Below are 12,259 nucleotides of genomic sequence, written 5' to 3' on the forward strand. Positions count from 1 at the left end.
GAGTTGTGTTCGTGTGTGGTTTGTAAAGTGAGTGGGTGAGCAAGTAAAGTGAGTAGTGATAGTATAGAGAGTTTGTAATATTATTTATAAAAAGAGTAATTATTTTACTTGTACATCCACTTGCTTCTCTACAATTGGTATCAGAGTAGGTTGTTGAAGGCCGTGCAAAGACAGTTGTCGGGGACCATTTTATGTGAGTAGGCAATCAGGGATTGTCAAGCCAAGGAGTGAAGAAGCGAAGGACGTCGGAGTTCTGCCAATGCACAATCCGAGATTGTGAAGTTGGTTGGTCTGGGACCAGGCTTACTTGGTATAGTGCGGGGCATTATACTCAAGTCACGATGGCAGATTTCTCGAGTTCAGTAAGTGGCATCAAGAAGCTCAATAACTCAAATTATAATAATTGGAGTACCCGCATATAATATTACTTGCTAGGTCAAGATTTGTGGGATATTGTTGGCGGGAGCAACACCACCCCACCCACGAATGATAGAGAATTAAGAAAATGGAATATAAAATCAGGTAAGGCTCTTTACATTCTTGCCGTGACTGTTGAAGATGAATTATTGCAACACATAAAGAGTGCGACGACCTCGAAGGAGGCCTGGGATAACTTGGCGACGTTGTTTGCGAGGACAAACGATGCCAAGTTACAATGCCTGGAGAACGAGCTCCTCTCAATCTGGCAACAAAGTATGACAGTGAGTCAATACTTTTCTAAAGTTAAATCTATTTGCGAAGAAATTTTAAAATTAGATCCCGAGAATGTCATCTCTGAGACAAGAATGAGAAGAATAATAATTCACAGGTTAAGGCCGGAATATAATGGTATTGTTACAGCCGCCCGTGGATGGGCAAATGAGCCAACTCTAACAGAGTTGGAGAATATATTGGCCAACCAAGAAGCCTTAGATAAACAAATTTCTAAGGTCACAATTAAGGAGGATGAAAGTGCCCTCTTCAGTAACAAAAGAGGGTTCAAGGCCTAGAATAGAAATAGAGCAGGTGCAAGAGATGGCAAACCATGGAAAAAGTCATGGAGAATGGCAAAAGCAAATAGAAGGAAGTGGACCTCAGCTAGGGGGAGCTTGTCGAGACTGCAATAAGGACGACAATGAAGAAAAGAAGAATAGAAGGCGATATGGACGTTGTTACACGTGTGGCAAAGTAGGTTACTTTGCCAGGGATTGTCGATTCAAAAGAGTTGAAGGAAACGTTGCGGCATCTAAGGAAAATGATAGCGAAGAAGAGTGGGATTTCCAAGCATCCTTTGCAGTGGAGGAACAAGAAGAGCTTGCAAGCTCCTCCATCATAGAGTTAGAAGATGTGATGGCCCTTATCACGGTAAGTGATAAATTAATTGATTATGATGAAGATTGGATAGTTGACTCGGGGTGTTCAAATCACATGACCGGAGATCAAGGCAAGCTATCAAACATGTGTGAGTACAAAGGTGGACGAGTAGTTGTCACCGCAGACAACTCAAGGTTGTCGATTACCCATGTTGGCCAAACAATGATAACACCTTGATTTAGTTTGCATCAAGTCGAATTGAAAAATGTGTACCATGTGCCAGGAATGAAGAAGAATCTATTGTTCGTGGCACAACTTACAGACTCAGGCAATTATGTGGTGTTCGGTCCTAGAGACATTGGGGTGTACAACAATTTGAAATCTACTGGAATACCAATCATGGAAGGGCGTCGATTAGAGTTTTTCTATGTGATGTCAGCTCAAACGGCATACGTGAACAAAACTCGAAAGAGTGAAACACCCGATTTGTGGCATGCACGGCTTGGGCACGTGAGCTACCATAAATTAAAGGTGATGATGAAGAAAGGTATGCTAAAAGGTCTCCCCCACTTGGAAGTCCAAGAAGACGTCATTTGCGTCGGATGCCAGTATGGGAAGGCACATCAGCTTCTATACAAGGAGTCCGCATTCAGAGCTAGGATGCTTCTCGAGCTTATCCACTCAAATGTATTTGGACCAGTGAAGCAACCGTCGGTCAGAGGATCAAAGTACATGATAACATTCATCAATGATTTCTCCAAGTACGTCTGGGTCGACTTCATGAAAGAAAAATCCGAGGCATTAAACAAATTTAAGGAGTTTAAAGCAAAAGTAGAATATGAAGTAGGCAAGAAAATACTATGCATTCGCATGGATAACGGGGGAGAATATAAGTTAGATGACTTTACAAAATTTCTTCAAGAATGGAAGATATGTCGACAATTTACTTGCCCATATACGCCCCCAACAAAATGGAGTTGCTAAAAGAAAGAATCGACATTTGGCGAAGACATGTTGGAGTATGTTGCATGCAAAGAACGTTCCACCCAAGTTTTGAGCTGAGTGTATGAAGACGGTAGCGCACGTGATCAACAAACTACCTCAAGAAAAGCTTGGCTTTATGTCACCTTATGAGAAGTTGTGGAATCGCAAGCCCACGGTAAGTCACTTTAGAATATTTGGGTGTGTATGTTATGCATTCATGCCAGACCATCTTCGCAACAAGTTCAATAAAAAGGTAGTTCGCTGCATATTCGTGAGCTACGATGATCAAAGAAAAGGATGGAAGTGTTGTGACCCTACAACAGGGAGGTGTTACACTTCCAGAAATGTGGTGTTCGACGAACTATCATCTTGGTGGACATCACAACCTAATTCAAAACAAGTTGAAGAAGAGATTCGTGAAGGAATGGAAGAAAATGACGAGATTGATAAGGGCCGGCAAATTGAAGAAGGAAATGATAATGTAATTGGAAGAAAAGAAGTCAGAGCATAGTCACCAGAAAAATCAAAGAGACCATGGCGAACTGGTGTACATCCGAGAACTACAGAAGAGCTTCGACCAAGTCAGATGGAAGAACTTGAAGAACGGGAACCTCAAGTTAAGAGATCAACAAGACAAAGAAGACCAAATCCCAAATATGCAAATGCGGCGTTGATCGAAGATGTCGGAGTAGTTGAGCCGTCCACATATGAGGAAGCCTCGCAAGGCATGGAATGGAGGAAAGCTATGGAGGAAGAGATACAAGCACTAAGAAAGAACGAAACAAGGGACTTAGTGCCGAGACCTAAAGAGGTACGTCCTATATCTTGCAAATGGGTTTATAAACTTAAAACTCGACCAAATGGGTCGATAGAAAGATATAAGGCATGACTAGTTGCTTGAGGATTCTCTCAAAAGTATGGCCTAGATTATGATGAGACCTTTAGTCCAATAGCAAAGATCACTACAGTTTAAGTCTTACTAGCACTTGCAGCAAGCAAGTCGTGGAAATTATGGCAAATGGATGTGAAGAATGCCTTCTTACATGGAGAACTAGATCGAGGTATATACATGGAGCAGCCAAATGGTTTCAAAAGTAAGATTCATCCAGATTATGTTTGTAAGTTAAAGAAAGCCCTCTATGGCTTAAAACAAGCCCTGAGAGCATGGTACGGGAAGATTGCTGAATTTTTGGTACAAAGTGGTTACTTTGTAGCCCCAGCGGACTCGAGCTTGTTTATGAAGGCAGAAGATGGCAAGCTTGCAATAGTACTAATCTACATGGATGATCTAATCGTCACTGGAGATAATGAAGAGGAGATATGCCAAATCAGAACCAACCTCTCAGTACGGTTTCAAATGAAAGAGCTTGGAGAATTAAAACATTTCCTGGGACTCGAGATTGAGAAGACAAATGAAGGATTATTCCTATGTAAGCAAAAGTATGCACGAGACCTCCTAGACAAGTTCGGGATGCTTGATTGCAAACCTATATCTACTCCAATTGATGGAAATGTAAAGTTATGTGCAATTGAAGGACGAGAATTGGAAGACTCAACTATGTATAGGCAATTGGTGGGTAGCCTTATTTACCTAACCATAACACGGCTTGATATTGCCTTTGCAGTGGGAGTAGCAAGCCGATTCATGGAGAAGTCACGAAAGCCCCACTTAGATGCAGTCAGGTGCATACTAAGGTATGTAAGGGTACATTTGATTTTGGGCTTCTGTATAAGAAAGAAGCATCATGTGAAATTGTAGGCCATTGCGATGTTGACTTTGCTGGAGATCGTGACACGCGGAGAATCCAGTTTTCCATGCAAGGACCAAGCATATAGAAGTGCACTATCATTTCCTGCAGGAAAAAGTATTACAAGGCGAGATAAAGATGGAGTATGCCAAAACAGATGATCAAGTTGTAGACATCTTCACCAAAGGTCTTGGAGTTGTAAAATTTGATGAGTTTCGAAGGCAACTTGGTATGATCACAATGTCCATGCTAAGAGAGAGTAGTCGGTGAGGGGGAGTGTGAGAAAAAAAAAAAGCACCTCCTCTCTCTTTGGAATTCTCAAGATTTATCTCACTCTCTACTCCTCTAGATTTTTCTCGCTAGAGAATTCCTCAGATGCAATTGCTGACAGATAATTAGAAAGTTGTAATAAAATAATAATAGGAAGAGTGTGGAAGGCAATTCATTGACCGACCTTATGCCCTATAAATAGGGCTCTTGTCCATGGAGAGTAGCGTGGTAGAGAGTCTTGTGTGTGAAGTGTGTGGAGTGCGTACGGGAGGTGTGTGGATGTGTGTAGGGGTCTTGTGTAGTGTAAGTGTACGGTGATAGATATTGAGTGGGTGTGTGTAGAGTTGTGTTCGTGTGTAATTTGTAAAGTGAGTAGTGATAGTATAGAGAGTTTGTAATATTGTTTATAAAAAGAGTAATTATTTTACTTGCACATCCACTTGCTTCTCTACAGATCTCACATCCTCATCATTCCAACATTCCCCATCCAAGCTAAAGCAAAGCCATCCTCAAAGGTTAGCTTGGATACCATGTTCTGGAGAGCACCTTTAGAGGGAGCCTTAGTAAATATGTTTGTAAGTTGCTCATCACTATGGACATGGGGAGTTTCCATTGTCTTATTTAGTATCTTCTCACGCATAAAGTGACAATCGACTTCTATATGTTTTATCTATTCATGGAAACTAAATTTGAACCAATATGGATTGTAGCTTGATTATCACATAATTACTTCATAGGAGACTTACGGGCTCAAAATCCCAATTCTTGCACAACTAATCAAAGCCAAACCATTTCACTTGTAGTTAAGGCCACGGCTCTATATATGGCCCCTGCACTTGACCTTACCACAACAATTTGTTTTTCACTTTTCCAAGTGACTAAGTTGTCACCTACAAAGGTGCATAAACCTTTGGTTGATTTCCTATCCTTAAGGTTCCTAGCTCAATCCACATCAGTATTATAATACTAGTATGACCATGTTTCTTCATCAGAAAACCTGATTTGGACCAGGCTTGAGGTACCGAAGTATGCAATCTACAAGTGCCATATGTCCTTCAGTAGGATCCGCCTCTTAGGATCGTGTTGATACTATCTTTTAATGATGTTCATGTATAGAAGAGAGATAAAAGAAGGCAAGAGGAACATTCAATAGATAAGGACATTCAAACAACCAAGAGAATAATCCCTTGGAAGCTTACATCCATGGTAGTAAATCCCCAATTAATATTGTTACCTTTGGGGGAAGATTTATTTTTCTTTAATAGAGCAATACAATAACTCATAATAGGGGTGTGCTATCAGACCGGTTTTACCTAGGAATCGGAGCGGACGCGCAAAAAATAAGTTTGAAAACCAATTCTTGTTGGAATCAGTTGGGGACCAGGTTCCAAATTTTTGGAATCAGTTGAAATCGGTGTGGGAATAGATTTCGAGTGAATACCCACCTAGGAATCAGACCGAACCGCTTTGTTTCGGAACGGGTTTCATAATAGGTTTTATAAGTTAAAAAGCCAGAGCCCTAATTTATTTTTCCATAAATTCTAACCTCGGCACTCCTTCCTCGAAACTCCTTGCCAATCTTCTTTCTTCCCCTAAATTTTTATGGATGAATGGGAAATGAAGGTTTAAATGCATGTTATATGTTATGTGTTTGAACTTTTTATTGTTTGTAATTATACGTGACTATGTGCTCATCTTATGAGTTGTTATTGGTGAATAGGGATTTTGATTGTTCATCTTTTGAATCATTTTATTGCTTATAACCTCATATGATTTTGTTGTAAAAAAATGAACAAAAAAAAAAGGTTTTGGGGTTGATCTTAGAACCAAACTGGAAAACAGGGTAAGTTCTGGAACTGAATCCAAGCAAATAAGGTAGGTTCTAGAATAAAAAAACTGCAAATCAATTATAAAGTTCTAGAACCTATCGGCTCAAGAACCAATCACCTCTAACTTACTCTCATTGGGTTATAGTCATTAATTTGATAATCACAGTGTACAACCTTGTCAGATCTCCTTCTATAATGGGATTAGGACGATTTAGCATCCTTATATTTTCAACGATGGTTATGTTCATTGAATTGGGTGTGGAGTCGGTCCGGCCCTAAATGGAAGCTTTTTTTTAGCCTTTAGATAGCTGATTGGATTCATCCGTTTTACGAGTCTGCGGACAAGCCAATTGCATGTTGAGGATTAGAGCCAACGAAATATGACAGCGGAGAATTTCCCCACCTAATCCTATAAATTTTCTTCTAGGTGAAGATTTGAGACCCTGAGGGACTACTCTGGGAAATCGCAAAAAAAGTTGAGGACCTAAAGCTCATTTTGCATTTCTTCCCTTCTTTTTCGGTTTTCTCAGAATCCGGCGTTTGCACTCGTTCCGTTCATTCAGACCGTAAGAGCTTCGATTTTCAGGGATCTTTGTCTCGCAGATTCGTCTCCGACTGAGTATTCCGTTTCGGCCCACCTTCGTTGCTTATAAATTCCCGGATTCCACCACCGTCCAAACCGGACATTGCCTCTCCGCGTGCGTGTGCCTGTGTTTGTCTGCGAGAGAGAGAGAGAGAGAGAGAGAGAGAGAGAGAGGCTACCATGGCGGGTGCTATTTGCGGTGGCAACTTGGTGAGTGTGCTCAGCGCTAGCCAACTCGGGAGCTCGAGGCGGTTCGTGCTGAGATCCGGCAAGACGAGCTTCGAACGTCACGTTCTCACGCCGAAACTGAGAGCCTCCTCCTCAGCCCACGTCGAAACTAGGCCGCCTCCGCCACCACTGGTACGTCTCTGTGCCTCTGGCCGGGCTCATCGAGCAGAAAAGATTGGATACCGTTTTGTTCCGAATGTGGGGAAACAAATGAGGAACCGAATTTTGCGGGAAAGGCTTTTGAAATGTGTACTGTCCTGATTGAAGAAAACAGTAATTTGTGTGAGAATCTACTGTGGACAGGTTTTTTTTTCTGGCTAGTTCCTTTTGTCTTGCCACCTGTTGATTGAAAAACCGAACTTTATTTGTGTAGGAAGCTACAGTGGATAAGGAGAAACTTGGCAGCAACCAGAATGTATTAGCTTGTCCCATATGTTATGAACCGCTAACATTCACTGGCGATCTGGTGTTGTCTATGTAAGTTGCGCAGATTATAAGACGGTTCGGCCCATGAATGTCTTTTTGCTGTTTTCATCATCCCGTTGTGATTCTGCTGCAGGGATGCTGCGTCCGGGTCTACTTTGGAGTGTGGCACCTGCAAGAAGACCTATGTGGGCAATGAAACGCATTTTGATCTTACAGCGGCCAGTGGAACCAAGGAATATGGCGAACCCATGGCCCTTTCTACCGAGCTTTTCAGGTGCGAAGTGTTATTTATTGGAGCCGACTGATTCGTTGGGCAAAGATTCACAATGTCGCCTCCAGTGGCATTATCTGGGTGGGTTTTTTATAAGTCATGGTCATTCGGGTGATGTTCCACTGATTGAATTTTTGCATCAGGACTCCGTTGGTATCGTATCTCTATGAGAGGGGATGGCGTCAAAGTTTTTCAGTTTGGGGTGGTTTTCCAGGTCCAGAGAAAGAGGTTAGTTCGACTCTTTTCTTTTTTCCTCCTATTGCTTCGTGTATGCTTGTCACTGCCATTTGTTACAGAACTGGTTTTTGTGTTGCTGTTATGATGGATGCCCTGCAAGACTTGTTCTATTGCAAGGAGTAGCCATCTTGGAAATGGTTTTCATAGAAAAGTGGTCACCGACCAGAAAAAATTACTAAATACATACCTATGCCTTCAGAAAGATGCACATTTGACTCGATGCCATTGACCTTGGGCTGGAGCTAAGTATCTAATGCATGTGGTACTCCTCTCTGGTCACTTTGCGGGGAGGTACTGACCATGAGATTTTGACTGCAGTTCGAATTGACCAAGGGATTCCTTAAGCCAGTATTGGGAGGAAACATTGTTGATACAAGTTGCGGGAGTGGTCTTTTTTCGAGACTTTTTGCCAAGAGTGGACTGTTCTCTCTCGTTATTGCTCTGGACTACTCTGAAAATATGTTGAAGCAGTGTTACGAGTTCGTTCAGGGGGAGGAGAACTTTCCGAAAGAGTGAGAAGACCAACTCTTACTCTGATCAAATGATGATTGAAGTTTGTAGTTTGTCCCTGTATTGTTAGGAATTTCTCCTAGATTGTTGTTGTCTTGATACATTACGCTAGAGTCAGTTTTGACCAAGTTTTCTGCTTGTAGGAACTTGGCATTGGTCAGAGCCGACATCTCTAGACTTCCTTTTGCTTCAGGTTCTATTGATGCCGTGCATGCTGGTGCTGCTTTACATTGTTGGCCTTCACCATCAACAGCAGTGAGTATTTTGGTTCTTTATGGTTTCTGTTCCCCACGAGGTAACCGGATCAATATAAAGGGGGATTGTATAACATCGGTCTTGTTCTTTATGCTTAATTTCAAACTTTTCGTAAAATTGTCAAAAGGGAATGGTTCCAGTTTCTCCACTCGGTAAAAATTAATGTTTGCAGGGCACGTAAGTATAACTTTTTAGGAGCGAAGCTTTATTTAATGTATGCACTTCATTGATCCTACCTTAGGAAGCATCACTTGGTTTAAAATCTCCTAGTTCTTTGTCATATGCTCACATTCATTACGTCGTGGTGCTTTCTCAGGTTGCTGAAATCAGTCGAGTTTTACGACCAGGTGGAGTTTTTGTCGCAACTACACACTTGCTCGATGGTCCATTTGCGTTATTTCCTCTTCTGAGGCCATTACGCCAGGTACTTGGTTTTGGCTCGAGTCCTGTCCCTCTGTTCAGCTCTACATATCCAAACTGCATGTTTTCTCTTCTGCTAAATACAGTTCGACAATATCTGTTGGAGCAGAAGGCTGGGGTTTGTTCCATCAATTTTCACACAACAAAAGAATTAAACTTTCAACTTTTTGATCTTTTAGAATGGGACACGAATGCTTCATTTGCTTTGGGGAATACAATGGCATTATCAAGCCGATGCCTAACCATCCTTTTTGTCTCTCATTCCAGAATATAAGTCAAATATCTGGCAGCCACATCTTCCTCTCTGAAGGCGAATTAGAAGATCTTTGCAGAACCTGTGGGCTGATTGGCTTCAAATTTTTTAGGAATGAGCGATTCGTGATGATCTCAGCTTCGAGACCCCTCTAAAATTTCAGATTAGCCAGCAGGTTCATCGATTACTTTGAATAACAGAGCAAACACAATAGTCAAGTAATTACGTGCACCACTGTGAGTCTCTCACATTGTTAGCAATGAAGTTTAGGAAAATGAAGATGCGTATATATACAACTTATTGTTTAAAGCACAGGATGATAAAATAAAGGCTGCTCTCTTAAATTCTTGATGTGTAAATACCACCCATTCGGCGGTCAATGAACGAGTTGAATGAAAGGTTTATTGCTCCTACAGTGTGTCCTTGCTTTGGGGGTCTCAAACTTTGAGTAATGACCCATGAGATTAAATTTTTCACTTTTGTAGTGGAATAACTTTTCGTTGTCCCATCAGTTGATGTAATGCAAATCAGGAACTTGAAATTGTTTAAGAACATTGGAACAGTTCTTTTCCTTATAAACAATGGTATACATGACTATCGAGCGAAATCCGCTCTGTCCCTTTAGCTGCTGTTGCATTCTATCCTTGTTAAGATGAGAATGCAAAGCTACTAAAGACGACAGCTTGACCACTTCACAAATTCATAAATGTAGTTCCTCTAATCTCTACATTAACCTCTCCCTTCGTACAATACAAAACTCGTGCAAGGTCTCTGCTAGTCAATTGTAATTACAGAAGTTTTATGTGAGTACAACAATCAAAAACCTCCTCCCACCTCCATGAAGATCCCCAGATGATGCTGTTTCTATTAATCATTAGAGCACTGCCTGCACCCTATACCGTTATCTCATCTCAAAAGACAAATCAATCAACACCTGTGCTTTACGCATCTCTCAAGAAATTCAGATATGGAATGCACAAGCTACATATATATATATATAGAAATTCGATCTGTTACCGAGGCAGCTGTGTGCTCAGTAACTTGTGTGAAAGAAAGAAGAGGAATGATTTGGAACTTAACTTGTTTGTTGTTGGTGCATTCCATGATATGCAGAAGCCCACAATGAACAAAACTAAGCTGTGGATGAATCATTCGGATAAGCCAGCAGAAGTAGGACGGCTGATTCCGAGCTTATCTGTGCTAAAATTATTCTTCCAGATCCAGAGTTGGTAAGACGTCTGGAAAGAAAATCTGAAAATCTCCGATTTTACCTCCAAAAAGTCCCCCAAGGGAACTAGCAATCACGAAGAGTGCCATGAGAAATGCAGTTTTATTATGGGAGAACCCAACAAGCTCCAACCACATGTGCGTTTGGAATTGGCATTTCCAAGCCACTTTAGGCCTCCAAAGCCCTTTGGGCTAAAAATGAGTGTTTGGCAAAATGTTTACAGCCTCCAAAGCCCTTTGGGCTAAAAATGAGTGTTTGGCAAAATGTTTTGTAAAGATACTTGGCTGAAAGTCTGTCTTGTGAAGGCTTTCAGCATGCCAAAAATGCTGAGCTGAGGGGAGAAAAAAAAAATTTCTTCCCAAATTATCCTTGTTGATTTTTCGTTTTTCCGGTTTTGCCCTCTCATCGTCTTCTTCTTCTTCTTCCGCGAGTGGGTATTGTTCATATTCTACGCGGATACAACCTACTGCGCGCGCGCGTGCCCGCACCGGCCAATGTGCCGGCAGCCCTCAACCGTGCCGGCACCACCGCGTCGGCGACTGCGAGCCCTCTCTACTCCACCGCCGTTCCGCCAGCCACCGTCGCTGCGCCTCCACCAGATCTGAACCCGAGCGGACCACCGCCCTTTCGAATCGAAGCCCCTGCAGTAGATCGCGAAGCTCGCCGCGCCGATCTCGCTCGACGACCGCGTCACTGCTGACTGCTGCTCGCCTCTGCTTGACGCCGTTGTTGCTCAACAGCTCGCGACCCAGCGCCTGAGGCCCTCATCGCTCGACTGTTGCTGTCCCGATCTCGCTGCTTGAGTGTCCCGACACCTACAGATCTGAGCTCGCTCGCCTTCGCGCCGTCGCCGCCGCCCGGCAGCCCGCGACCCGGCCCCGACTCGCCGCACCGGCCAACGCTTCGACTCATCGTTTGCGGGACCTCCACCTCGGCGGCTCGCCTCCGTCGCGCCTCGCCCATCGTCCTCCGCTCGGTCCCGACCCCGCGCTCCGCCGTGACGCTGGTTTTCCCCCCCGCCGAGCAGACGCCACTGCGCCTTGGCACCACCGCCCACGAGCGGTCGCCGGCGAGGTCCTCCCGCGACCTTGATGCCCTGGATCCAGGTCGCGGCGGGGTCGCCAGAGGTCAAGGTGGCATCACGCGACCTCGCCGCCCCATATTCGAGGTCACCATAGGTTGCGGAGGCGTCATGTGACCTCGGGCGGCCTTTGCCGATGGTCTTCGGGGTCGCGAGGTCGCCGGAGGTCGCGGCGGCATTGTGTGACCTCGGGCGGCCTTTACCTGGTCTTCGAGAGTCACTCGACCCTAGGCGGCCCTCCCTAGTCGTCTCCGGGGCTGCCTAAGTCGGATGTCACCTGCCGGCGACAAATTTCGATTGCCGGCGGCCGCCTTTGCCCTTTCCGGTCAATTTTTTTAGTTTTTAGTTTTTATTTATTATTTTTTATCACAAAAGCCATTTATAAATGTAATTCTCCTAAACACCATTTTGCTCGAAGGTACTTCACAAAGGGCTTTCAAACTACAATTTACCAAACACTTTGCATTTTGAAAAACACCTCTTTGCATTTTCCTAAAAACTTTTCCCAAAAGCCTTCATGGTCGCAAATGACAAAGCTGACCAGGGAATAAATGCCCGTTATGGAATGATGGACTCTTTATCACCGATTTTGCTTCTTGAAGCGAGTCCTTCACTTGTGAGCAGAACCATTTTTTTTTTTTTT

The 12,259-nt window shown here is 43.3% G+C and overlaps 1 protein-coding gene across 1 annotated transcript; it reads left to right on the top strand.

Moving 5' to 3' along the window:
• The first annotated feature begins 6,887 nt into the window (after window positions 1–6,887).
• LOC120294250 (uncharacterized methyltransferase At1g78140, chloroplastic-like) lies at window positions 6,888–9,462 on the top strand. Its single transcript, XM_039314238.1, has 8 exons — window positions 6,888–7,067; window positions 7,309–7,412; window positions 7,495–7,635; window positions 7,776–7,860; window positions 8,188–8,381; window positions 8,523–8,634; window positions 8,951–9,058; window positions 9,322–9,462. The coding sequence occupies exons 1-8, from the start codon at window positions 6,888–6,890 to the stop codon at window positions 9,460–9,462; spliced, it is 1,065 nt and encodes a 354-aa protein (XP_039170172.1).
• The last annotated feature ends 2,797 nt before the right edge of the window (window positions 9,463–12,259 follow it).

This window comes from Eucalyptus grandis, chromosome 6, assembly GCF_016545825.1.
Source record: "Eucalyptus grandis isolate ANBG69807.140 chromosome 6, ASM1654582v1, whole genome shotgun sequence".
In the NCBI taxonomy this organism is placed as follows: domain Eukaryota; kingdom Viridiplantae; phylum Streptophyta; class Magnoliopsida; order Myrtales; family Myrtaceae; genus Eucalyptus; species Eucalyptus grandis.